The sequence below is a fragment of the Falco peregrinus genome, chromosome 3 (assembly GCF_023634155.1).
Source record: "Falco peregrinus isolate bFalPer1 chromosome 3, bFalPer1.pri, whole genome shotgun sequence".
Taxonomy (NCBI): Eukaryota; Metazoa; Chordata; class Aves; order Falconiformes; family Falconidae; genus Falco; species Falco peregrinus.
Genome location: NC_073723.1, coordinates 38468579 through 38491754, shown reverse-complemented (window position 1 = coordinate 38491754; position 23176 = coordinate 38468579). Strand labels below are relative to the sequence as shown.

Genomic DNA, 23176 nt, shown 5'->3' with positions numbered 1-23176 from the left:
TGAAGAATGGTGGGTAGAGAATAGTGCCTATTATCCATCTCTCACGGTATTAACATACTTGACATATATAGCCTTTGCTTGGAAGGAGACTGCCTCATATCAGCTGTGGATATCAGAGATGGGTAATGGAGGAGATCATCACATGCCTGCAACTTCCCAGTCTTAAGTGAAAAAGGGCAGTCTCAGCAATTAAAAAGTTTAAGGAAGACACTGGAAAGCATAGTAAGTGCTTCACCTTGCCATTTATGTCCACCTAGTACCTTTTGATGAATGTGAATTTTATTGGTGGGTATATCAGATGTTGGTGTCCAAGTGTTGGCAGCGGGGGCTGCAGGGCAGTCTCTGTGAGGGGCTACAGGGGCTGCCCCGTGCTGGGAACTGCCAGCACCAACAGACTTATCACAGGGCACAGCTGAGCCCCTCAGCCGGGATGGTGGTGGTGCCTCTGGGAAAACATACTTAAGCAAGTGGAAAAAACCCACCACAAAGGTAGAGGAGGAGGAAACAGAGTGAGAACCAGTAGAGGGAACACAAAGGTTGAAGGAGGAGGAAGAGGAGGCGGTGCTCCAGGCACCAGAGCATAGATTCCCCTGCACCCTGTGGAGAAGACAGCAGTGGAATGCCTGCCAGTATGTGCACACCAGAGCTGCCTGCTATTTCCTGAAGGACCTGCAGCCTGGGGAGAGCCCACATTGAAGCATGTGGGAAGAGCCCATGGGAAAGGACCATGCTGGAGCAGGGGAAAAGTGGCAGTGAGGAAGAAGGAGCAGCAGAGAGAAACTGTTATGGACTGACCTGACTGCACCCTCCCATTCCCCATCCCTCTGGGCTGCTGGGTGGTGGGGAGGAGGTAAAGCAGTAAGGAACTGAAGGAGTGAAGTTGAGCCTGGGAAAAAGACAGGGTGGCAGGAAGGTGCTGTTTTAACTTGTCTTTGTATCTCGCTATACAAACTTAATTTAACTGGCAGTAAATTAATTTTCCCTAAATCAGTTCTGTTTTGCCACTTCTGGTAATTGGTAACAGGTCTCCCTGTCTTTAGCTTGATCCACTGGCTCTTTCATCTTATTTATTCCTTCTGTCCTGTTGAGGGGTAGTGAGAGAGCAGCTGGGTGGGCATGTGGTAGCCAGCCACATTCAACACACTACAGGTGTTCTTTGAAACTCATTATTTTGGGTACCAAAAGATTTTTTTTATATATATATTTTTTTAATAGACAAACATTTGGAATATAAGGCAGTTCTTGTACAGCTTACAGAAAATCTACTAAGCTCACAGACTCTACTAGTAAGTATGTCTACATGCAAGTTGTTATGCAGATGGAATGAATATTTAATGGTACCCATCTTGGCAGGTATATTTTCCATGGATAGATGAAGTAATTTTCAAAGTTCCCTGACCAGTCACTGTTGTACAGGAAACCTTCCTGGTATCTACTAATTTTCTCTGGTGTTATGGTCATTCTCATGTTGATCTAAGTCCAAGGATGGGCAGTTTTAGTTGGGATGAGGTAAGGCTTACAGCTAGCTGTCAGCATCCTAAGGTCTTTGCCAGGAGGAATAGCAGTTATAAAGGTTTCTTTCTCTTCTTTGCCAGGAGGCACTTAACTGATTGTTTGTTTCTTCCTGCTCAGTCTTAAGAGTCCACTTGAGTTTATTTTTATGCACTTTCTTACCATGGTCTGCCTATATGTCTTTTCTCTTCATTGGTTTTCAATTACGTAATTTTTTTCTTCTATTTCCAAACTTTAGATTTTTTTTGAACAAGGCACTTCTGTAGTGACTATGAGATGTATGTGTGTTTTTCTGTTGCTTTAGATTTGGAGCAACATCTTTTATATACTTCTTCCTCTTTGAGGTTATACCTGCAGCTTGCTTTTTATGGAAAAAGTGCTATCTAGAAACCTCACATCTGTGGGTGATTCTTGAGAGATTTTTTTCCTTTTGCCAGGATTTCAGAATTGGAAGACAGGAAATATTTTGTCCATGAATACATTCTACCTGTAAGCAGACAGCTGCTACTTCCTTTCATTATCCATAACACACCAGCAGATAGAAAGAAGGAAGGATTCTATGCTTTGCACAGCCTCTGAAGGATCAGGTAAGGTATTCAAGCCAAGTATGGAAGTACTCAGGTAGTCTGACAACATGGAATTCTTCTCAGTAACTTTGTTACAGGAGTAAGGGTTTCTGTAATTTCTTATGTTTCTGCTCATACCTGTGTGTTTATGCTCATATCCAGAAAACATGGCTTGTACTTTATTCCATTTTGTTGTTTTTATGCATGTATGAAGAAAGAACTGTATATTCAGCATCTTCTTAGGCTCTTCTAACATTTCTTAGTACTCAGCAACTGCTGTGAAAGGGAGAGTTATGAGCTAGATTTAAGAGTTTGAGCTGCAGAAAATATGTGTTTGGTTGGATAACTTTTCTTGGCATGATTATAAAATGTCTACTGTATGCTTTTTTAATAGGCCATCACTTAAAGTGATTGAGCAATTTGTTATGGTTGGCTGAAATCAATGAGCTCTGTGTGAGAGCCAAGGAATTTCTGCTTTATGTGCTTCCACCACCCCCTCTTGTAAGTTACCCACCTGTTACTTTCCTCCATTTGGCCCCTTCTTCTCTTAGATGAAGAATTGGGACATTAGAGAGATAAGAATTAAGTATTTGAGCTTTAGTTTGGCTTGAAATTGGGGACAAAAGCAGTATTTGACCCTCAGATTCAAAGCTGTAACTAGCACTGATTTTAAGTAGCTTTGGTTTGCAGAGCCTGTATCTTCCTCAGTTGCTGTTGGGTATCATATTCATCAGGGTACCTGCGTTTGCATCTAGAAATTAATCTTAAATCTGAGTGTCATGGACAGATTTTGTAATGCAGCACAATTGCTAATTAAATATTATTATATGCAAGCCATTTTTTAGTTTCCATCTGGTACCAGCACATGGAAACTTGTCAGCATTGTTAAGGACAGCTGTTTGAAGTTCACGTTTTTCAGTCCCGAGTGTTCAAAATGATCCTAAGTCACAAACGATTATTCAGGAAGAAGGGTTGTTTTCTGTTTTGCTTTTTTCCTCTTTGGTTAATTAGATTATTTTTTAAATGAGGACATGCAAAAGAGGTTGGTAAGGTTCCAGTCTTCGAACTTATGGCAAATGTGAGGGCTTTCTTTTTGTCTTTCTGTGTTATAAATTATTTGACCTGTCTTTTAAATGTCCATAAATACTGCAAAGTATAAAATGCAAACCGAACATACTAAAGGATCTCCTCATAAAAATTCCCTTATTAATGCTTTTCTCTCCTCTAGCTGATAATGCATCATTTTCAGCTTTCAGACTGTTTGCTTACCATAAAGGAGATTATTCCAAATGTTGCTGTTATCCAGGTCTTGACCTCTTTGCTTTCAAAACAGTATTGATACTGATTTGAGTCTGAGCTGTACTTTTTATGTGGTTTTAAAGAGTAGAGACTTGAAATGCATCACTCCGGGAAAGTCATACTCATTAAACCTTGCTGAATCATATTCTTGGATAGCTTGGCTACTATGCATATATGTGGCTATACATACGGATATGGAAAACAACCCCTTTACACCACCTCATGCATTTGTTTTTGAGAAGCCCATTCCTGTGTCCACCACAGTCTACTCAGTTTAAGAAAAAGTCATCTTTAAGATTTAGGATCTTAACAATATAAAATTGCTGCTCTCTTCCTGCTCTGCCTTTAAAAGACTGCAGGTGGACTTGCCTCTGCAAAGGCCTTAATTCAAACCTTGTTCCTATTTTTTCTGAGTCTGGGAAGCATCCTTCCTCTCTCTACCTCAATTCTGGCCTGACACACAACTCTCCATATACACAGCTGCTGCTGAGCATGCTAAGGTAGACAAGGAAAAGAAAAGAGCATGAGGTAAAATACTTCCCTTCATTAAAATCTCTTTTGTACTATTAGATCTCCTTTCTTTGATCCCTCATCCTGGCTGCATAGAGGCCATTTGGCCCTCTACTGTTGATGAATGCTTTAACAAGAGCCTTGTTGTTTATATTGCTATACATATTGTTACAGAAATGAATTAACTTAAGATTCTCAAATAAGTCAGAAATAAGAAAACACACATTGGTCCATCCTTGTAGCAGCAGCACTACAAGGTTGTTAGAAGAATGCTGTCTGAGGCTGGAAAGACTGAATGTTTCACAGAATAGTTTCTCAAGGGCTGCTCGAAGGTATCTCAAAAAGCAAATGCAGCCTCAGTTCATGGCATCTGTAATATGATTTTAAAAATGTGGAACGTTGTCCTAAAGAGTTCTGAAATCAACTTATTTTATACTGAATTGCAGCATAGAATATTTGCATATAAGTTCCTTCTGTTGAGCTGATTAAATTTATGATAGACTTTCTATAAAGGGGGTTTGTTTTTTCCTGACTGGCGGCATATTCTACATCAGATAGATAACTTTTTTTTTTCTTTTCCCCTTAAATCAAGTCGAGTAAGACAAATAACAATTAAGATATTTGTTCCTTATAAATACATGGCAAACATGTAGCAATATTTGAGATATTTACCTCTCTGTGCTAGTGCAGGAGCTATGTCCTTAAATGTGCAAGCAGTAACGTCGTTTTTTGCCATCTTAGGTAGCTACCAAAGCTTCCCAGGTGAACACTGTCTAATATTGTGGTAAGATCATCTGTGGTCCATTATAAAGAAACAGCAAAGTATTCCTTCTGGAAGCAAGTCTAAAAAAAGCACGTTTGAGACAATTATTTCAGGAAGCCCTAAGTAGGCTATGCTGTTGCATAGCAACGCAGCCAGGCAGTCCTTAGGCTTTAAAGTAGTCAGTGTACACATGGGAACAGAATGCAAAAATGGTGGAAACCTTGAAAAATGTGAGGCTGAGACTAAGAGAATCTGAAGTGAAATGGTATGCAATATAAAATGTGAATTTATCATATGAGGTATAATGTATTGAACTGCTTTTAAGTTACAAAACCTGAAAGGTGTCAGCCAAATTGTGCCTTTTTTGTAGCTTCTAGATTATAATCAGAAGAAAGGCAGAATGTCTGGTAGCTGGAAAAACAAATTCAAATGTAAAGTAGATGTTAAATACCTACCACAGGAAAAAAATTGCATGGAAAATTAATTTATTATTTATGAGGCAAAAAGCTGACCATGAATGAAAAGCTGATTAATGTATCGTGACACAGTTTCAAATACTTACATTATTTAAAAGCTGCTTGTCTTATATTTATGGGTCTCCAGGCTGGCCCAGTGGTATTTATCTTTGTAAACAGTGAGAGGTATGGTGTGATTTGGTCTATTATTGGCGAACTCCAAGTTTGCACATGAAATGTGAGATCTTAACAGAAGCATATTATACTATAGCAGCTTTTTTTTTGCAAGAGGTAATTGATTTTATTAGAAGCAAACATAGGAACCAATATTTGGTAATACACAGTTGTGGATGATCTTGCTATCAAAAAAGGCAAATCCCTTCCTTCCAGTACTGTTTTTGCCACTGCCAAAGAAGAAACAGTAATAAGCTCAAGCTCTTCTGTTCTGGATGCTGCAACACATGATGAGTCATGACTGCATGATTTTAAAAGGTAGTCACATGCAGACAGTTGAGCTATTCCACCAGAACTGCTGAAAAGATACGTAATACAATAAATATTGTGTCTGTCCAGTACCTTACAACGTCTTAAAGATTTGAGGAAGGTATCCTGGAGGGGACTTTTTTTTATTAAATACTAAGGAATAGTTTAAGGCTAGCTAAACTGTGAAGATACCTTGAATACTTGATAGATAGACTACATGTTGCACTGAAATATTGAACAGTCCTGGCACATAGGTCCGGAAGAAACCTCGTGAAAATGCTGCTGCATCCTCCTGTCCACACAGAATAATGTATAACCTGAGTTTTAAACGTTCTCATGATACTGTTATCTAGACACTTTCTTTTTGCTGTTCTAACTGCCTGCTTTCCCTTTGAAATGCCTTTGTTACCTACAAACTGCTGTTGTAGATGCTGTAAACATATCAATCAAATTGTCAGCATGCAGAACATTACAAAATACAAACTTTAGTTAACTTGGTAATGGGAACAGTGTAATAGCAAGGATAAGTCTATTAAGCCAAATCTCTTGCAGTGAGATAAGAAGAAAGGAGGTCTTCTAAGACAGCCTCATGCATTGCAATTTCAGAGGAAAATGAGTAATGTAGTGGGAGGAGTATTGCCTGGAAACAAAGTATGCACCATAATTGTGTTACATATTGGTTCAGCAGCAAGTGGTAGAAATACTTGCTGTTCCAAGGATAGAGAATTAAAATGTTTAAGATGGAATCCTTCAGGAGGAGTAAAGTGATACCTGTTTTCTTAGTAAATAAGCTCCACAAAAGCAGTGTTTTTAGTGACTAGTAAATACAAAGATGCCACACAAAGAATTAGTATACTATATTTTTGAGCTGACCAAGTTATCTTTCCATTGTAAGATGTCTGAGGCTTTCATCTCCTTCCCATAAAATGTCTTTTCAGTGAGCCAAACCCCTCATTCAGATCAATGGCCCTGTGTGAAGTCATTGAGTTCAAGTTAGCCCACCTCTTGGTAGAGCAGCTCCACCACAGTGGAAGCTGCCTTTCCGTTTGTACAGGCTTAACTGGTTTCTGTAACTGAACTGAGTTCTCTAAGGCAATTGCTGCTTCCTCCATGTCTCCATCTGCTTCTTTTCTTCCTGGTCTTGTCTTTCAGACAGAGTACCCTTTTTGGATGATATCTCCCCACCTGAAATCTGATTCTTCATGCCCATATTGTGGTTTTGTAATTCCATCATATTCCCCCAACCCACCACATGCATAGATAAGTCTTGGCAGCGCTAGCTAATACCTTCTTGCTAACATTACCTTTACTCACATTTTAAAACAATGAAGAGCAAGGCTTACATTAGTTCTTATCCTAGCATAAAAAAGCCAACGTATTTTATCAGATTGGGCATGTATTAACATGGAAGAGCTGGTGTCTATGTTTCTTGGCTTGTAGCTGGCTAAAGATGATGAATCTTCATGTTAGTTTCGTAGTTTGCTGTTAGGAATTGCAGCAACTATAATAAATTACTTAAGGATGCTTAGCCATTGAAATCTATAGTTCAGTTGAGTATTTCATCCCTTTTACATGAGTGGAGGTTGCCTTGCACCATGGAGCTATTTCTTAAAGACACAGCTGGTTCCCATTTAACTGGAAAAGTATACGACAATGTACTGCATACTGTCCGTGTGCCATTTCTTGTTTGATTTTTTTTCTTTTGAGAATGAAGTCTTACTTTGCTCTGACCTTGAAAGCATTAGTACTACTAAAGTAATATCTATGAAGATGTTTATCTGCAGGGAAAAAAATAATGCTGAGGGGAATAGGTCTTACATGGATAAGAATTTTATATATGCTGAATTTAAAAATTCATTGGGCCAGAATCCTTTAGGTCATCTAGAGTAGGATTAATGTCACCTAACTTAATGTATGTATAATTAAGATCTCTGCTCACCTTCTAGACTTTTCTTTCCTATTCAGTAGGAAGAGATAAACACATTGAAGTTGCTAGTTGTGTTCATTCTAAAACAAATCCCTAATGTGGATTGGATGATTCATCTCATATAGTTACCTACCTACATATGTGTACACAGGGATTTAAAATTACTCCAATGAATCTCATTCTTAGTCCCTTCCATAGCATTAAGCTTCTGCCAAAAATTGGAAATCTGTCTTTATCCAAGTGGCTTCCACAATTATTGCCTTTGTACCACTTAATTGTTTAGAAGGCTCATACTGGTATGCAGGTAGTTGACAGAACTATTCTGGTATCACGCCTTAAAAGTTGACTAAATCTATAATTTTTTTCAGTTGAAAGTTTTCTATGAAGATTACAGTGGCTTACAGCAGTTTGGCCCAAAACTTTTTCAGACTATTGATTGTGACTGTTCAGTTTTTTGTTCTTTTTTTTGCCGTTAAGCCATATACATGCTGTTGTACGTAGCAGTGAATAGACATGGTTGTTACAAAAAATCACTACAGTGCTTATAACAAGTTCTCTAAAGAATAGACATCAGAGGCCCAGCTGTATTTTCTAATAAGTACTGTGTTGATCAGTACCTTTAAAGCACTAGCTGTGCAGGCTGGTGCTTGTTGACGGAAGTGTCTGAGAGAAGAAACTTGCTTATAGCATGAATCCTGAAAAGGGCAAGGCTAGGAACATAGAGATGCTTTGTGAACAAAGCCCACATAGCTTCCCCCCCACCACACACCCCTACTAAATGTCCTGATGCTTAAGCAAACATCTACTCAACATTTCTGCAGAAGGCTTCTCATTTTTGCGCTACACATTTCCAAACTGCTAGTCCATTGTGAATCCTCAATAGACTGGGCTTTTCCAGTAATTCAACATTTGAGGAAGAACTCCTCTTTCCTGTTGAGGGGTGTATTTTGTGTCTTCATCCCCTTCTGTGGACTTGCCTCTCATGTCATCTCTCTGTTCTGAAAGGAGTGAACAAATGTATTTGTTCAGTGTTGTATTAACCCTGCTCCTTCATTCAGAGCACCACACCATCCTAACCAATTAAATTACAATGCTGCATACCTAGCCTCATCCTCCCGGAACCCTATAACATTAGTCACCCCACAGCTCAGATGGATGTGGGAATGCTCAGCTGGTTGCCAGATGTGTGTCACATGAGGAGCTTGACAGCTCCCATCTCGCTTGAGGCCCTTCTCCGTCTTTATGGTTACAAGGTGCTGTAGCAATAGATTTTATCGTTCATAGAGAGTATCAGTGCATCCTGAAAAGTGATGACTTGACTCCCTCATTTCCTTCAGAAGCCAAGAGATCCATTCACCAACTGCAAATGAAAAAGTCACACAGCATTAGGTACCTCTTTTCTCAAACACATTTTGTCTCCCATTCAGTATTCTCTTTAGATTGAGCGGTGACTAGTGATGGTATGTGGTAGCTCACCCTCTTCCATTCCCTAACATAGAGTCCCCATGTGGACACTTGCAATGTTGTGATTTGTTTCCTCCATAGGGTGTTAATTTCGAAATAACAGAACGCTTATTGTTACTTACAATTAATTCCAATAACCTCAATAGTTGTCTGGGAATGACAACTTCTGTACTGTATCTTTTCAAAGAACCAAGGTCTCTGTAGTATTGCTTCATTGATTATGTTTGCTTTTTTTTTATTGTTTGCTACTGTAATTTCACTGCTCATTTTTATGCAATAATGGAAGATAAAACTGAATTATTGAACTGAAATTAAGTAGTAGATGAGATAACAAATCCTTATGGTCATGGGCATAATGAAATTTGCCTGAGCAAGGACTTGGTAAGAATTTAACTATTTGGCTTTTGGTTCTTTAGATCTCTTTAGGTAAAATATAATTTAGATAATGCAGAAAAAACATATTAACTGTCTTAGTGAATGATCTCTTTGTATAGGTTATGAGCTGAAGGATAGCCAACTTTATAGTGCCTTTTTTAATGCATATTTAAAGCAGCTGCTTAATTTTTTTTCTAGTTAAAAAAAATCTTAGGTTGTTATTTTCTTTGTTCTGCTTCATTGCTAAACCAGTTGAATTTCTCACTAATTTCCATTAAGATCTTACTGGTACTAGGGGTACTACATATACTGTGTTCACAGTAAAAATATATTAACTGTCAGAAGGTGCCCTGTTCTACATAATTATTTTATAGAGCTGGTCACTTCAAAACATCAGACAGACAAAAGTACATAAGGGATTTTCAAAGTGCAGATTGAAATACTGTTCAACTTGCTAGCTGGCATGAACATTTATATTTCCTTTAATTGGCTTTCAAGAGTTAACGCTATTTTTTTGCTCATCTGTGTCTGTGCAAAAGCAATACTGTTGAATAGCACAACAGACATATTCTCCTGTGGAAGAATACATTGTAAAAATGATTCCTCTGTTTCTGCTTTCAACATAGCAGACCATGCATAAGGTGGGAATTTTAGGTACAGGTTGCTGTGGAATAGAGCAATCTCCTCACTGGAAAGAGCCCTCCCTCTAAGCTAAGCCTAGATTTGGAACTGAAATTTATTTTAACAGCATAATTATACACCTTCTCTAAAATAGACATGCTATTAAATGGCAAGTTCTCTTTTTTTTTTCTTCCTCTTTTGTTCCCTTATGAAAGCTGAATATAGATAATTATATTTAAATAATGTGCTGATCGTGATACAACATTTAGCAGCCAAAGCCTGGGAGAGTTTTATTTGAAAATCCCTTGTTCAATGTCACCATTAAGCACATATGGAGAAAAAGGGGGAGTAAACATTGAAGGATCATGCCTCTTAGTTTTACACTGCAGGTCTGCCAAGAAAATGGCAGCTCTCCTGTACTAGCCAGCAACATATGCCAAATCCCATAGACCAGTCATGCATCAAGTGCCCATTCTTATTCTGTCTTCCTTTTAAAATTGTAATAAATTCCAATTAGTGAAAGTACTTTAAATGTGTTTGGGCTTCTTTTAGGTAGCTAGACCCTTAAATAAGGTAAATGCAATAACCCTAGGTACCTTTAGCCCCTAAACTATGTGTAGACACTGATTTTTAATTCATGCTGGTATGCCACATAATTTCTGTACTTTCACTTCCAAACTCCTAAGAATTATGGCACTGTGTAACGCTTGGTTTCACTGAATGACTATGGAACGCTGTCTAATTGGGATTTTATTTGTGAAGCCATCACTAACTTTTTAGGTTTTTTGAAGAGTTCTTTCAATAAAACAGAAGTACGTAGAAGGAAAACAGAGAAATTTGACAGTTACCTTCAGGAACTTGGGGGATAGGATTTTTTATATACATCATGGAAATGGAAAATTTAACACAGAAATTGGATTGTGGAGACCAAGGAGTATTCCAGGAATTCTGATTCTTTTTGTACGTATTACATTATACTGTTCTTGTCATCCTTATTTTCTCTTGTATTCTCTGGGTACTAATTTACTCCTTATGATGCTTACCTGTAAAACTTATTCAGTTGCATTAGATACAGAAGTAGGCCTTTTGTAGGTGTAGCAGTATATGTTATCCAGAATATTCATTAATAATACAGCTATCTTGTTAGACTCGATAAAATCCAAGATAGCAACTGTGCCTACCAACCTTCCTCATCCGTGCTTTCAACAAATTTTCAGCACAACTTTCTTTGGGAAGAAGGAGTTGGGAGGGGGAAGAGACAGGAATATAAGATACCCACATTTCTAGAGGTTTCATGAAACTTTAGAAGCTGAGGAAAGGAAAGGTGCCGTATGAGAATCCCCAGGGCTGTATTGCAAACTCTAACCCATTATCAGGCAGAGTGACTCTACATGGGGGGAAAAGACAAAGCACAGCTGGGGGAGACTTCAGATGGGATAGTATCTTACCAGTTACCAAGGAATCCAATCCTGCAACAGCAGGTTTCATTAGTTCTTATGGTCACAGAACTTCTTTCTTGAGTTTGCTGATTAAGTTGGCAGAAGCAGTAAGGTTTGCAGCTGCCTTATTTCAGTTTAATACCATGTAGCAGAGTACTGGTTTTGCAATTAAAAAGAAGAAAAATAAATTAGTAGAACTAGAGGGACTGCAACCACAGCCTTGAATGCAGGAATATCCTTTGATGCAATTAGTTAAGAAATTCAAATTCTCTTTCACAGAATTATTAGCAAATTCCACTCCTTCCACAGAGACTGAAGGAAAAAAGGTTTTTTGGAGTGAATGGTAATTTCTTAATGACTGGTTCAGTGAATAAGTACAGACTGCTGGGCACTGAGCCATTCATTGGAAGGGGAGCTCTCGGGTGATGTCAGTGGAGTTCCATATTTATGTAGTAATGTCTCAAGATAATGCCAATACAAAACAGAATGGTGTTTGATATTTAGGAGAAGACGCAGAGAGGAAAACTTGGAAGTGTTAATAAATGGATGTTTGGTAACATTCTTTTTTGATCAAAAAGTTGTTAGTAATGCCATATTGAGCCTATAGAAAATGAACATTTAAAGTTCAACACAAACTCACATTCCTGTGGCTTTATAGGTTGTTTCATAGCTAAAATTAAATAAGCTTGAGAATTTCCCCTGGTGCTGTCCGTGTTTTGTGGAATGTTTCAAGAACAATATAATGTTACAGAGGAGTATTCTGTGGAGTGCAGTTTGTACAGTCCAGGAAATTGCGCATGGAGTACAACATTGCTCATTTTGCCAGTCTTACAGCCCTGTAGCAGTTCCACCTTGGTGATAGTCTTCTCTGCTTATTCTGTTCCTGATGCACTGATATATAGCTTCCAAAGTAGCAAAAGAATATTTTTTTTCTCCGTGGTGTTTTTTCTATGCTAAGATGAAATTAATGTCTCTGTAGGAGTGATAGCTATAATGACTTTGGAGTGGTGCTACACTAATGAAAAAATCCAAGCCTGTACATTGATGACTTTCAGGTTTTGCACTTCCTTTTCTACAGGCCCATTGCAATAACAGGCATGAACAAATTTAACTCATTGAAGTTTCACTTAAAATCTTTTTTCTTCTGATCTTGCTGTGAACAGATCAGATAAGAAAACAGCACAAGTTTCCAGACTTACCTTATAACATATGTGTGTGTGTGTGTGTATATATATACACACACCTTATAACTGTCCTCATTGTTACCTTTGCAAGTTATGCGTCATTACTACATGGTTGATACACTTGGCCTTGTGATGTCTGCACCTTGGGCAAAGAACAAATGGTTGACTTCTCATTTGCTTCAGTAGTCTTGCAGCGTTTCAACAAGAGGGCAGGCATTTCATGGGAAGAAGTGCACGTGCTCTTATGTAACATTTGTTAATTGAGAGGCAATGTACCATTTCATGTGTCAGGCAGGCTTTCTGACCTCTTTCCATTCCCTAGGTGTTTTTTGTTAGGTTCTGTGGGTTGTTTTTTGGGTTATGTTTTGGTTGGGTGTTTTTTTTATTTTGGGTGTATTTTTGGGGTGGGTTGTTTGTTTGTTGTTGTTTTTTTGAACTAGTTTCCTGTTTCATAGTGGTTGTTCATAGGAGTCAAATTATCCTGTCATCTATTCAGCATTTGGCATGGACACCGCAGTTTGATAGTAGTGAACTTACCTTAAGTTAGTCATTCTTGTAATGATACTTGATATAGTTATATTTAGACTAAATAAAATATGGTGTAGAACCCTTTTCTTGGCTTCTCAGATATATTATACAAACACCCTCATATAGCTGACTGAAGATGGGAAGGTGAGGACTAGAATGAAAATGGACAGGATTTCTGAAGTTATTCAGAACTGAGGGTGGGGAAGGGTTAGCTGTTGTCTAACCGAGTATGTATCTACTTTTAAAATAAAAAGTGTTTATTAAAGGTGTGGTGGTTTTATTTTTATTTAAAGAGAGAAAGCTGAACCTCTTGCTGCTTTTAAGTGTTTGTGATGACTTCAGCAGTTTCCTCGGTGTCCAGCAACTGCAGTAGGAACTGATTAAAAGATGTGTACGCTATACAAATGTGAAGGTTCAGCTACTTTAGCAATGATAGCTAAAGCTTCTCACTGGATGCTGCTGTGCAATGTCACCCTTATGGCCACGTCCTCTCTTTGCAGTGTGCAAACCCACAGAAATACTGCTTAGAAAAATGAAAGAATGGAAGCAGCATACAACAGGGGCGTGCTGGCTTTGTTTAGTGGTTCCCTAGTGCTGCTTTTTGTTGTAGTACTGCCCTAGCAGAAAGCTTCCCAGATTCCCCTACTACATCCAAATGTAAAAACATAAGGGAAGCTACATTGGAAGGATGGTAGCCTAGCTTTCTGCAGGAAATCTTAGATGAGTACAAATAGAACTACAATAAAAGCAGTGAGATCAGCAGGAGAAAGTGTGCCCTGCCCCCCACCCTGCCCTGTTTACAGTTCTATAAATTAAGAAAAAGAAAACAAAATCCAAATGAGGTAAGATCTATAGCAGATACAGCAGATCTTCATCAGGGATCTTTCCCTTACTGAGGTCAAAATAGGAGTTTCCTTGTATCATTGGCAGATCTTACGTTAATGTATTTTATCACATTCTTCCATCATAGCATGAGAAATATTTTTTTTCTAATGAAAAAAAAATTCTGAGTTTATATCTAGCTTACCAAGCACTGCTTTTCTAAACTCTGCATTACAGTTTAGCCGTTCTGCTTGCTGTGTTTAGCATGTCACTCATTTCAGTGACTATGGTAATGCATTTGCTTTGGTGCAACAGCCATACCAAAATAAATTAGTTGAGTCTGAAGAGGGCTATATACAATACCAAAACTAATCATACTAACAGAAACATAGCTGTGCCTGTGTATGAGCACGGTGCTCTGCATGCAAAGCATTATCAATTTGTACTTTCTTACTCCTTATGCTGTGGTTTTTGTGCAGAACTTTGTTCCACCCCCTACCTACCTCCTACTTCCTAGCTAATATTAAAAGCAGAGATGGCTCTATAAAGAAATTATGTTGCTGAGGTCATTGCTTTTATGAAGTACTCACTAGTGCTTTATGAAGTATGAAAAATGAAGTTGTTTAAAATACTGTTGAATACAGATTGCATAAAATCCATATACCTTTTTTTACTCTCTACTCTGTTTCTTCTCTACTTTCTCCAAATTTTGAGACTGAGGCATCTTTTGCTGCTTACTGCTATCTACTCCACAAGAACTTTTTATTTATATTCCTGTTCTATAATGTCATCTGTTTTTCTAGTGGTCTAAGTGGTGTTGTTGGTTTTGTTTTTTTCTCTCCCCCCACCCCATCCAGGTACTGCTATGTGGATATTTGTTAGCAATGACTGATGTGGAATCTACATATGCAGACTTTATTGCTTCAGGAAGAACAGGTAGAAGAAATGCGTTACATGACATACTTGTGTCCTCTCCGGGTGGGAACTCTAGTGAACTAGCCTTAAAGTTATCAGAGCTTGATATAAACAAAGCAGGTGAGTATGTTTTGGTCTTTTATTATACTTATTTAAAATTAAAAGTATAGTACACAAAACATGGTTATATGCACACATTATTCCCTTGTCCCTCAACAACAATAATACTTTTTTCTGATCAGCAGGGGCTGCCTGCAATAAGCAGCCCAGACTTCATAAATGGCAAGGGTGGTTATTTGCAAGTAGAACATACATACTACTGAAAAAAGAAAAGTCATTCTGCAGTGAGTGCCTAGTGGCAGGATCTATATCAGGATAAATTTTATGGAAAATCAAGTATAAGGAAGAAAATAAGGAAGTTTTTATTAAAATCCAGCTCTTTGTAATATCCTCTTATGGAAGCTCTGGTTTGAAGCCTGTAGGAGAAGCCATGTGTCTGCTTGAAAGCTTATTGTGGAGATGAATTTTGTTTTCAGCTGCCACAGGACAAAGCAATAGCAATTAACTGTTGTTTGTTTTACTTGGATCTTTTTTTCTGGGCAGATTGTCTCTTTCCCCTTTCTGCTGATACTTTGTCCTTCTTTTGAGGTGACTAGCACTAATGCAATCATAAATCTTACTTCATCTCTAATATTACTAAAATTTTAGCTAGTTGTGCACCTTCAGTTGAGAGGAAGGAAGGACATTGTATGATAAAGAGCCGTACGTTAAATAAAAACAGTAATATGACTATGTAATTATTTTCATGTTATGTGGGTGGGGATTTAATAAATGGATGTTAGAGATATTTGAAAGCCCTTTTCAGATCTTAGGAAAGAGGTCTTATGCTTATTTTAATAATAGCAGAAGAAAACAAATGCAGCAAAGAGCAAACTTTGTGCCCTGATTGTCCACAGATTTTTCTCAGAAACGAGTTCTGAGAGGCAGTCTCATCACTGGACAATTGGATGGGAGCAGTGTGATGTTTGGGTGGTTGTAGTGCTGTTTGGAGGGGATGATTCTTTTTTTGGCTTTCAAACTAATGTACATCCTAAGCCTTTCCTTCTGCAGTTGCCAGTTTGGGGCCTATAGCTTCTAGATGTGTGCAGTTCTAGCTGTGCAGGATCTTAATTTTTTTTTCTATTTAAAAATAAAAGCTTTATTAGTATGTGTGTAGATGTGTCTATTTTAATGTGGATATACGTGTAAAATGTTGCAAAAATATAAAGTAGGTGGCATTTGAAATGCATAATGCCAGCCTTCCTTCTTGCTTTAATTTTCTCCAGTCTCAGATTTACACTTATCAGAATTATCTTTGATCTTGTCCATTTAGAAGATATAAACAATCCCTATTTTTAAGTTAAGCTGTGGTGTGACTGTAAGCCAGAACTGTTATCTTTTGTAAGCTATAAAAAGAACGTGACTTTGTGCTTGTGATATATGTTGGTATACATTTTATATGTGCAGTTAGTTCTGCAGCAATGAGAATAGTTTAAATTATCGTTAGCCTAGTTTTTAATACATAATTCAGGAGTTTTACTTGGTTTTTCTTGAAGACCTCTTTTGCAGCTTGGTAGATTAATCATTGCAGAAAAATGTACAGAGTTGCTTACCTTAGGTAGTAGATACATAAAAATGCCTGCATAGTTCGTCAGGAGATTATGCAGTTTGAATTAGATATACTGAAAATATATTTAAATTTTGTATTATTAGTACACCTAGGTGCCAGATAAAAGCCTCCAAACCACAACTACTGGAAAACGCATTGTGTTATCATTCATTTATTAGTGTTGGTGTATTATCCTGTCACATCTTTCCAAACCAAAGAGAGGCTAAAAAATATTTTGCATTCCAAATTCCAGTTGAGAATATACTAGTGCTTGTGGGATGCATATATGCATCACACCTGATGGGATTAAGAGGAGAACACATGTTTGGAGTTTATATGGTATTTCTTGCAAGGTGCATGTCAAATAATTTATGCTAAGTACTACATAATTATACAAATATGACATCACATTTCAATTATTTTTTTTCCTCCTCGTTACAGCTATATGCATTTTCTTGCAAAAGTACAAATACATTTGCTTTCAACTGCTTGGTGTAATGACACAGTAAGATAATGCAGATTAAAAAAAAGTTTTTTATAAAACGTGTAAATTAAGCTACCCAAGCATATTTAGTATTTTGATTTTGAAAATCTGCAGATACATTTCCTGTAAAGAACAGGAACAGCTTGGAACAGCACTAGGCAGTGAGACCTTGTTCAAAGACCATATATTTTCTGTCATGCACTATTTGATACCTGAAGTGAGTGCTGGTTAATCCCCTCGTTGATGAGCCAAAGACAGATAATCAAGAGTTTACTGCAATGTTATGTATAATACGTATAATTACTGTATAACACTCTCCCGTAAAAACAACTGCTCAGAGTTTTTGTTTTTGGGTTGGTTTTTTTGTCCATAATAAACTAATAACTTGCTAATATCTATGGAATGGATATATTCACCAAACTTGAAAATACAGGTTCCAAGTACTCTGTGACAACTCATTTTATCTAAATTTAGTAAAAGCAACACTGTGTACATCAGATAAGTAGAAAACTTCAACAGAAATTGTAAGACAAGAAAGCAAAAGAAAGATGAGCCAAAGACAGATAATCAAGAGTTTACTGCAATGTTATGTATAATACGTATAATTACTGTATAACACTCTCCCGTAAAAACAACTGCTCAGAGTTTTTGTTTTTGGGTTGGTTTTTTTGTCCATAATAAACTAATAACTTGCTAATATCTATGGAATGGATATATTCACCAAACTTGAAAATACAGGTTCCAAGTACTCTGTGACAACTCATTTTATCTAAATTTAGTAAAAGCAACACTGTGTACATCAGATAAGTAGAAAACTTCAACAGAAATTGTAAGACAAGAAAGCAAAAGAAAGATTTTTAGTACAAAAACCCGCAGGTGTATCACCTGCTCAACCTTCTCAAGGTAACCAATGCAATTCCAAGAAACTTTATATTCAGATCATCTTTCAGGTGATTGTAGCTAAATAAAGTAGTAAGGAAAAAGGATGATGAAGAACGAGGACCAGTCTCCTCTGCAAGTCTAGTTTCTAAAACAAAATGCTGCTTTCCTAGGTGTCTGTAGATACACCACAGATTCAGTGCTGAGTGGAAAGGAGACTTCTCTGTCAAAGTTGTAACGGTCCAACCATCTACAAAAACCTGGGGATAGGAGAATCATGGAAGTCATACAGAACTGGAATGAAACACTGATTATAGAAATTTTTGATTAAAAGTTATTTTAATTCATAGAAATGTTTTAGGTGTAAGTATTGGGAACAGTGATAGACAACAGTCAGTGATGTTACAGGAAGAATAATGAGAATAAAAGATGCATGTTAGCAGAACATGTAACTGTTGCTACCTTACCAACTCACACAACTGTATGCTATGTAAGAATCACAGCTCTTAAGAGCTTTTAGCCATCATGTTTTGAAAGAAGAATAGTTCTTGAGTGTGCGTAGGCAATTTTAGGAGTCTCAGAGCTTAGAAGAAAAGTTATTTCCGTAAACATATTTTAAGGCCTTTGGTAGGAAAGCTCTGCCAGCAGAAAGACAAAGTCTGTAGTAACAAGACAGGGTGTTATAGATTAAATGGGTTTAGGCTGGCGAGTTTTTTTCAGTGAGTTGAGAATTCTTTTAAGAAGTAGTATTAGAACTTCAGTGTGCTTTCTCTGAATCTTTGTGTGCTGTATTTAACATTTAAGTAGTGAAATGTTTGGGCTTCGTGTCCAGGGTGATTTTTCTTTTAAACGCAAATACCTTGCAAGGTTTTTCTCATCAGTTCTGTCCTTTTTTTGTCTCTCTCTTTTTTTGTTTGTTTGTTTGGTAAGAATTATTTCAGGAAAACTTGACTTGCCCTGGTAGTATGAGGGGATATTAAAGACTTTCTAGTAGTCAGAATAAATGGAGTGCAGAGCAGGCAAAAAAGGAATAAAAAAAAATCAGATTCTACTCATGTGGATTTTTGCAGCATCAGAACAAATGTAGGAGGCTTTGAGGAAAGCGTTTGGATGACTTGGGGCTTCTGTTCAATAGGAAATAACTGCATGTAGATCCATCCTGATAGCATCCTTCATAATGTGGGAGATAGAACTGAGAAATAAAGAGTTTTCTGAGAAAGTGCCTTGCAAAACAAATTTTTATTTATTCTTCAACCCATAATGAACAGAACAAACCTCACTGTTTAGTATGTTAATCAACCTTTCGTACAAATTTTATCAGGTTGAATTTGGTAATTACCAATACCCTCGGAGGCATTTTGCTGCCTAAATACTCAGTGCTTGCACAAAACACAGCTATCACGTCTGAGCTTTTTGCAGTATTCATTGCAATGCAAAGAACTTTTTTTCATTAGCAATGTACCATTTCTTCTAGATAGAGAAGAGAAGGTGTTTATGGTGCTTATTTCTATAAACAGAAATAAAGCTGCAGATGTATGGTGTCATCTGAAATGGGGGAACAATAAATATCTGTATTGAGAACCCTTTATTCTTAACATCTGTAGATTAAAGTTAAGAGGCACTCCATCTGCTTAGACCTTTACAACTTAGTACATGGAATTTTCTTTTCTTTACTGTGTCAAGCCACAAGTTCAATACAAGTTACTCAGAAGGCTTGCAAGTTACAAGAAGCAACTCTATGTTTTAACATTATTCCTTACCTAACGTTATTGCTTATTATGTACCTATAGCTAATTAGTCAGTGTTCAGGGACTTCTGTCTTCCTTGCCCTTAGCTTCCAGCTGTCTGAACCTGTTAGCTCTGTAATCGTTAGGTGAAGTACAATACTTTGCATATAGGTACTAACAGACCATTGTCAGTGAGCTTCTTGGCCTTCTTTAAACAGGCTTTATGAGTTGTTTACTCACTGTGCCACTGCAACATGTTTTCTATTCCTCTGATGGTTCTGTGATTTGCAGTGAGACAGCTGGACTTAATACCATGGGGCATGGTACTGAAAATGGATGTACAGAACAAACACAGCTTTAACAAACTATTGCTTTTATTGGAGTTGCACCTCTTTATAGTAAACTCTGTTCAGGCTTGGTGTAATGAGCTTTTTTTTCTTATATTGTCATAGTGAATAAATTGTAAAAAATACTGTACCATTTTTGTTAAATTCTTAAATTTTAATTTAAGAATTAACTTTTATCTTAACTTTTGTTAAATACTTAAAATGATAGTGAAGATTGCATCTAGGAATTTGTTTTTGAAGATGTCTTTTGAGATGCCAGGTCTGGCTAACAGTAGTAAAAGTTTTCATATTTAATGTAAGATTTCAGTTTCAATTTCTTTTTACTTTGTTTTTGAGACTGGTAGATGAACAGTTGGGATTCTGGGAGTAAAACCTCTTTGTTTTAGGGTACATCACTCATCGTTTTCTTGTATGTTATAGAGGGAGAAGGAGATGCACAACGAAATCCAAGTGAGCAAACTGGGGAGGCCCAAGGGGAGGCAGCAAAGCAAGAAAGCTGACATCCGACTTTGACCGACTGAAGCAGCTGCTGGATGTTTTCAGACTACGAGAGCATGCTGGAACAAATCTGTTTCCATGAGCAGGCTGGTGGAAAAGAAAGTGCATGTGTCTTCACTGCTGGAACTCACTCAACACAATGCTAAAAATGGGGGTACAAGCTGTGGCAGAAGACAGAATTTTCTCTACCTCTGTCATTAGCAATGGTTGAACATGTATTGATTTTTTTGGGATAGTGTCATCAGATGGATCCCTTCGTAATGACTACTTGATGGGAACACTTCTAGAAAGTAGAACAGGTAAATCTTGTAGCAAATGGCCTTTGAATTGTCAGAGGATCTAATTGTGTATCTTAAGCAAAGGCTTGTGTGATCCTCAGAGTTTAGAATTCTGTGGCCAAAGTGTTCACCCATTAAAAGAACTGTAAAGAAAGCACTGTTTTTAGAACTTTGCGTCTGTTTTACAGCTCTGTTATTTACAGTGTTTTTTGTATTGTACAACTTAAATGCTCCACACTGCCCCTTCTCAACTGCTTATGAAGAATATTTCTGTTACTGTGAATTTTTCTACCACACGTTTTGAAAGGGCTGGTTTTTTGCATAATGTGGTGATGTGCACATGATGGATTTAAAACGTCAACTGCTAAATTGATTATGCCTAAACCTAAATGACTCAGCAACACTCTAATTTGTTACTAGATGAGCCTTCAAAACGATTTGTTAATGTGAATATTTCAGCGTGTTTTGTGTCCTTGGTACAGTTTTGCCACTTGCCTGTAGTTAGTTGCATATCAGAGACTCAAATTGAATCTTTTATGTTACTCTTCCCCATTTTTCTAATTTTGCTCCCAATTTCTTAATCTTTCTCCAAGATATTTTTTAAAAATGTTAGTCCAAGTATTTTATTGTTATGGTAGTTTTAAGAATACATTTATAACCTTATATGGGTTAAAATTCAAACAAATTCCATGGTGCTAGAGATTTTCCTGGTTCACATTGTTAAAGATGGGCCTTGTTTACACACGGGAAAACAACTGGCATAAGTTATTGCCAGTTATGTGTTCTGGAATGAGTTTGAGATTGCAGGATAGTCCAACTAGTGGATCATGGACTGGATCCAGCCAGGGGGCCTATTTTTTCTATTCCTTGCCTTTGCCTCAGTTGATCAGGCTGTTGACTGCACGTAGCCAGTAGCTTGTTACAGATGCACCAGGTACATCCAAGTGCTAGAAGCTGCTACAGCAGCCTTTTGGCTAGGAGGTGGAAAGGGAAGTAAGACTTGGCATCTAGCACCCAAAAGACTGAATTTTTCCTATTTCAACTATTTCAAAATGACAGTGCAAACTGAACCTTCATCAAAATACCAGGATAGCTTGTCCATCCAGGAGATTACTTAAAATATCTACAAGTTAATAAGCTATTCTGCAGTAGCTATGCTGATTGATTTCCTTGCCCCAATAGACAAGGCCACACGTAAGGCGGAACACTGCAAAACGGGGCAGCCACATCTCTGTGTGACTAAGGTGAGTAAAGAGAGTGACTGACTAGTAAACCATGGCAATCACATAAATACCAATCACAAAGTCAGAATATTTGTTTTCTTTTATTAACAGGAGGTGATGCCACTTTATATATAGTATATATATTATATATATTTTTGTGTTGTTGTTGGTTTCAAATGTTATGCACTTTTTAATGTTTGTAAACTTTTATTAATGAATAGTGTGATTGCTTCCTGAATATATTAATCATCAGTTAACAAAACATCTTTGTGGCTGCAGCTGTTTGTTTCTACCATATGTACCATAGTACTTGTCACCTGAAATTCTTTTGTGAGATGTGTGGAGAAAAAACCCCAAACACTTCTGATCAGTATTATGAGCTCATTTATTAGTGTTAATAAAAAACAAGCCAGCAGTATGCTTGTGGCTCATTAGTGTAATATTAGCCCTCACCTTTTATTGTTTGGAAGCTGAATGCCTCGCTGTCTTATTAGCTGTCAAATGCCCTATCTTCTTGGTAACAGTAGTCCGTTTGCTTTGAAAATACTGTTACCCTTAAACTAATTATTTATTCATTTGTTTCACTTTGTGTTCCTTTCAAAGTTAACACATTATTATTGATCTTTTTTTAATTATTCCCCTGGCCCCGCTCTTGCTCTTGCATCAGGTCTTCAAGCTGAACTGATTGCCCATTTGTCATGGACTAGTTACTGTCAATCTGGCATAAACAGCAGAAGGAAATAAGATTCTAAGGCTTTTTGTAGTCTTACTATATTGATGATCCATGAAACATCAGTAAAAAGTTGTGGGAAAAGGCAATGGTGGAATAAGTAATTACAGTACATTAATATGTTGGTTTTCCTTGTTTTCCTTCAGTGCTTTTCTTTATTTCAATATTTTCCTTCTTAATTCTTCTGTGTTGTGAAATAAAATTCATTTCAGCCTTTCCTCTCTATTTTGTACCCGTTTCTTCTATTCCTCCTCCTCTTTTCTTTTGATTTAAAGGAATTATGAAGGCCTCTACTGGTTTATTGAAACACATCTCTCTGTGATTAAAAAATAGTACTGTTAATTATAGTAGAGTAAAAGGCTGTTTATGTTCCTCATCCCCCCAGAAGTGGGAGTGCTTGCTTTATCACTTGAATTTTGCTTTCTATCTTTATTTGGGATATTTCTGTAGCATCTGTAGCTAGGTGTGGTTAGTCTGTGCCAAATCACAGCACTGTATC

General features: G+C 37.3%; 1 protein-coding gene across 3 annotated transcripts in view; it reads left to right on the top strand.

Moving 5' to 3' along the window:
• Nucleotides 1-22900, top strand: part of PKIA (cAMP-dependent protein kinase inhibitor alpha) — a 44284-nt gene extending 21384 nt beyond the window's left edge. For all 3 annotated transcript variants that reach the window (XM_055800259.1, XM_055800260.1, XM_055800261.1), the window contains 2 exons: nt 14806-14983; nt 20369-22900. In XM_055800259.1, coding sequence (XP_055656234.1) covers nt 14833-14983; nt 20369-20448 — 231 coding nt within the window. In that variant the 5' untranslated portion in view covers nt 14806-14832 and the 3' untranslated portion in view covers nt 20449-22900. The remainder of the gene's footprint in view (nt 1-14805; nt 14984-20368) is intronic.
• Nucleotides 22901-23176: the final 276 nt, after the last annotated feature.